Source organism: Tachysurus vachellii, chromosome 8 (genome assembly GCF_030014155.1).
Source record: "Tachysurus vachellii isolate PV-2020 chromosome 8, HZAU_Pvac_v1, whole genome shotgun sequence".
Taxonomy (NCBI): Eukaryota; Metazoa; Chordata; class Actinopteri; order Siluriformes; family Bagridae; genus Tachysurus; species Tachysurus vachellii.
The window spans coordinates 735,001-739,494 of record NC_083467.1 but is presented as its reverse complement, the minus strand read 5'-3'; the positions used below and the strand labels follow the sequence as shown (position 1 = coordinate 739,494).

The following is a 4,494-nucleotide window of genomic DNA, read 5'->3' as shown; positions in this document are numbered from 1 at the left end:
TTGTTGTTTACTGCTGTGATGTCATCATCATGCACAAGAACATATCCAGGTGATAATGACACCACTGAATATAAACACTGTTCATAACACTTCTGTCACTTTCTCACAAGACTCAGGACTTTTCTCATTTTCTTTAAAATGATCAGTGTGCATTATATAAATTATTTGTAAATGTTTCACACTTATAATGAGACACACAAAATACTATCTGAACCAAGTAACGGTGTCGTTCTCTACCTTAACGAGTCGACTCATTCGCGAATGACACATATGAGACCTTTACTGAAAGCATAGATATAGATATCTATAGATATGTGTAGATATCTACGTATTGAAAAGGATATACAAGATTTTCAGGTCAAAGGTCAAAATATCACAAACGACAGTCATATTCTTGATGAGCCGAGTCGAACGATTCGATTCACACGACAGAATCAGAATAGCCATCACGATCAAGAGCGTTCGTTATTTGAATATGATAATAACGTTCCTCAAAAAGAACCAATCAGTGAAGCGGATTTTTGACATGCAGTGACGTTGCGCGAAGGGGCGGGACCTGGCCCAAGCCCACAGTTAAAAGAAGTGAGACAGCGAAGACGGTCCCAGTGTTTAAGTTGCACCGAAATGAAACTTCGGCTTATTTCTCCAACTTCCTGCCAAAAGACCCCTCTGTGCCCTTGTGTATCACTGATATTTCCCCTCCCAAGGGTTTTAACCGAAGTTTACAGCGTAACGGGGCAGTTATTTACATCCTGCTAACTGTTTTGTACACTTTGAGGATGTGGAAGGAAGGAAGGCAGTTAGCATTAGCATTAGCATGAGTGTTAGCTAGCGGCGTGTTGACAAGCGACAGGAGGAGAACAAAAGAGGCATTTTGATCCGTTTGTCCGATGAACAGTGACATGTATAAGGTGTGACAGAAGCAACACGATGCCTGTGATCCTGTTTCTGATCGACACGTCCGCCTCCATGACCCAGCGCACACATTTGGGCACCACTTATCTGGACGTAGCTAAGGGTGCTGTAGAGACCTTTCTCAAGGTAAACAACATGGCGCAGACCTCAATAAGTCGCTTTTTAAAAGGTTTTGCCTGATTGTTTTCGTGTCTCCACGCAGCTCAGGAGTAGAGATCCGGCGAGCAGAGGAGACAGATACATGCTAGTCTCCTTCGAGGAAGCTCCAGCCGGGATAAAGGTAGTGTTTTAGTGTCATTCTGTCAGCAGGGGTTAAACAACACAACTTTATATCCACTTTGACGTGTTTACTTTTGAAATGATCCAACTAGAGTGCCGGGTTTGTGGGGAAACATTCCGACAAGCAGGAGATGTTTCTTTCAAAACATGGCCGACATTTTGTTCTAACGTGAGGAGCAAGAGAACTACGGTGGGCAGCACGGGACAAAACCGTCCCCTGCGCCTGAACTATGCAGGGTAGAAAGAGTGATAATTAACTACTGAGGCTTATGGAGGGGTCCTGAGGCTGTTGGCCTGTTGTTGAGTCCACAGCAAAACTCTGTTTTTTTTTTTGTTTGCAGTTTTTAGTTTTATTTGTTTTACAACGTCCATTAAGCAAAGTAAGCAAAAAAAAAAAAATATATATATATATCATTATACATCCCTTCATTTGTCAAGGCTACCAGAAATATATACGTAAACAAATCTTCACAAAGTTGCACAGAAAAAAATGGACAAAAAATAAACGCATCTGTTTTTTTGTTTTGTTTTGTTTATCAGCATCTTAGGGCCTTTTTACACCCGGTCACTTCACGTGTTGTCTCTGATCCGATTTCTATCTGATTTGTTAAAACTGTTCCATTTACATTAGACCACATAAATATCGATCCGATCTTTCTACTCCCGCCCAAAATGCTAATATGTTTGACCTCATTTCCGGGGTAATTTAAATGGAACACACTTTGGTGTGTGCGGTTTTCAGAACGCGATCAAAAAGAAGACGATTAAACTGGTTACGACGTTTATGCTACAAAAAACAGCGTTTACTGTTTGCTGCGTTTTCGCTGGCAGCAGCAGCGCGTTTTAAGACCCGACGAGACGCCTGTGTGAAAGATCACCTGAGTGACGTACTTCTGTTTGGGAGGAGTATAGAGCTGACGTATGTGGCTTGAACAACCACATTCATTTACACCTGTCCAGTTTCATCTGAAACACGTCCCAGACCACCTCCTGTAGGGGTTTGTACCGTCGGATTTATATCTGTCTCCAAAACGTTTCTGAGGGCATTTAGACCTGGTCTTTTTACCATCGGGTAGATATCAGATCACAGAAAACACATGAAGTGACCAGGTGTAAAAAGCCCCAGAATTTACTTGAAACCGGATCAAGACCTCCTGTGTTCAAACTAACTAATAGTTAAACACACACGTTTTTTTTCCATGTACAATGTTGCGTTTAAAATCGAACAGCGCTGCAGTAGACTAGAGTTTGTGTTTCATTTCAGAAAAACACTTTCGTACAGCTGTAAGGAAAGTACGGGTCAGAATCCCGGGTTATCAATCAATAACTCTTACTGAAAGATCTTACCCAGCATCGTCTGCACGTTCACCTGTGTGCTGCAAGCTGTGATTAGGTTTATGGGATTTAATCACTTGTAGGAAGATGCCGCTCTGCTCCTGACATCTTCCCAGATTCCAGTCTGCTTTGCTTTGACCGATGTTCTTAATTGTAAAACGCCTCCTAATGTTTGTGTGTGAAGGTTTTATATAACGCACATGATTACACGAGCAATGTCAGTTATATGACTTTTGTAAACGATCCTGTTGTCTCTGTCCTCAGGCCGGATGGAAAGAGAGCCACGCCGTCTTCATGACGGAGCTGAGGATGCTGCAGGCTTTTGGCTTAACGACATTTGGCCAGTCTTTAAGGACCGCTTTCGATTTGCTCAACCTGAACAGATTAGTTTCAGGGATAGATAACTATGGACAGGTAAGGTTCCTTCTGATAAATGGAGATGATCATGACTTTGTTTGCTTCTGTCTCTGCATTTACAGAGCTAGCAGAAATCTTGTGGAGCAGTTAAAGATTAAGTTGCTGATGCGATGGCACCGGATGTCATTCTAAAGACAGCTTGAAGCAGAAGTTTTAAAAATGTGTACAGCCAGAACTTTTTAGTATCATAATTGGCTGTCTTGTTGAAAATCTGGCCTTCCCAGACACGGACGGATCCAGATCTAGATGTTGGCCAGCAGGAAATTATTTTACTTCAGTGGAAGATGGATGGACACTTTTTTTTTTTTTTTTGTGGGAAAGTTCCACAGTTTGTTGAATCCTACCCGACATGTTCTGTCTATCTGCAGGGAAGAAACCCGTTTTTCCTGGAGCCTGCCATCATAGTGGCGATTACAGATGGGTGCAAACTGACCAGCACTTCAGGAGTGCAGGATGAGGTATGATGTCATTTATTAGCTAGAGTAAAGAGACAAATTCAGACAGTCACCTTGAATCATTCCACAGACGAATCGAACGAAAATGTGGAACGACATTTTTGTCGTTTCCTCACCCACATTACTCATCTTTTTAATTGTAATTTATTTAGTGTTTAGTTTTTTTCTGTGTCCACACTTCAGTTTTTATTCCCCTTCCTTCAGCTGCATTTACCCCTGATGACCCCGTTGCCGGGTAGCGAGCTGACAAAGGAGCCGTTCCGCTGGGACCAGCGTCTTTTCACGTTAGTGCTCCGCATTTCAGGCCACGCCCCGTTGGAACCTGAGCCTGTGGGCGGTGTCCCGGCTGACCCCTCCCCTGTCACGCCCATGTGTGAGGTAACAGGAGGTGAGTCTACTCTGAATGACAGTAACGTTACCTGTGTGTATGACGGATAAAGCTTGAAAAACGGAGATGAGTGTTTGTTTGGGCAGAACTTTTAATTAGTAAATAGCATGTAAACATGTAGATGGATTTAATTTAAACTAAGGGTGCTCTGGGAAGATTGGTTGGCTGTCTCTATACAGACTGATTTAGAGAAGCTGATCAGATGACGTGAAACTCGCAAGACAAATTTTTTATGCGCTGCTAAATTGGCTTCACCAGTTTGGCAATTCAACATGGTGTGTGAAAAAGACAATGCATTAGGAATCTGCAACCTGTGTATCAAGAAAATTCCACAATTTGTGTGTGTGTGTGCGCGTGTGTGTAGGCCGCTCGTATAGCGTGTTTTCTCAGCGCATGCTGAACCAGTGTCTGGAGTCTCTGGTGCAGAAAATCCAGAGTGGAGTGGTAATAAACTTTGAGAAGACGGGACCCGACCCTACTGAAGGTAAAAGAAGTTCTCTGTAGTGACGTGTTATAAAAGTTACAGTAACGCACATCCTGTGTAAGAGTAAGAGCTCATTACATTTTACATATCGTCGCTGTCAGACAGAATCCTCGTATCTCCAAAACCGTTATTTTTCAGGACATTAAAAAAACGCCGTACCTTATCTGCAGTACACAGGGTTTAGTCTGCGTTACAGTGGATTGTCTTGCGCTAAATTCCTG

At 42.6% G+C, this 4,494-nt stretch overlaps 1 protein-coding gene across 2 annotated transcripts in view; it reads left to right on the top strand.

Annotated features, from left to right (window-relative positions):
• Positions 1-582: 582 nt before the first annotated feature.
• The window catches only part of ints6 (integrator complex subunit 6), a 10,798-nt gene continuing 6,886 nt past the window's right edge, over positions 583-4,494 (top strand). The window contains exons 1-6 of one of the 2 annotated variants that reach the window (XR_009648930.1): positions 583-1,041; positions 1,118-1,195; positions 2,794-2,943; positions 3,315-3,404; positions 3,606-3,789; positions 4,154-4,273. Coding sequence is in view for 1 of the 2 variants with exons in the window: in XM_060875650.1 (XP_060731633.1) it covers positions 931-1,041; positions 1,118-1,195; positions 2,794-2,943; positions 3,315-3,404; positions 3,606-3,789; positions 4,154-4,273 (733 nt within the window). In the remaining variant the exon portion in view is untranslated. The remainder of the gene's footprint in view (positions 1,042-1,117; positions 1,196-2,793; positions 2,944-3,314; positions 3,405-3,605; positions 3,790-4,153; positions 4,274-4,494) is intronic. The other variant, XM_060875650.1, reaches the window with a different exon arrangement.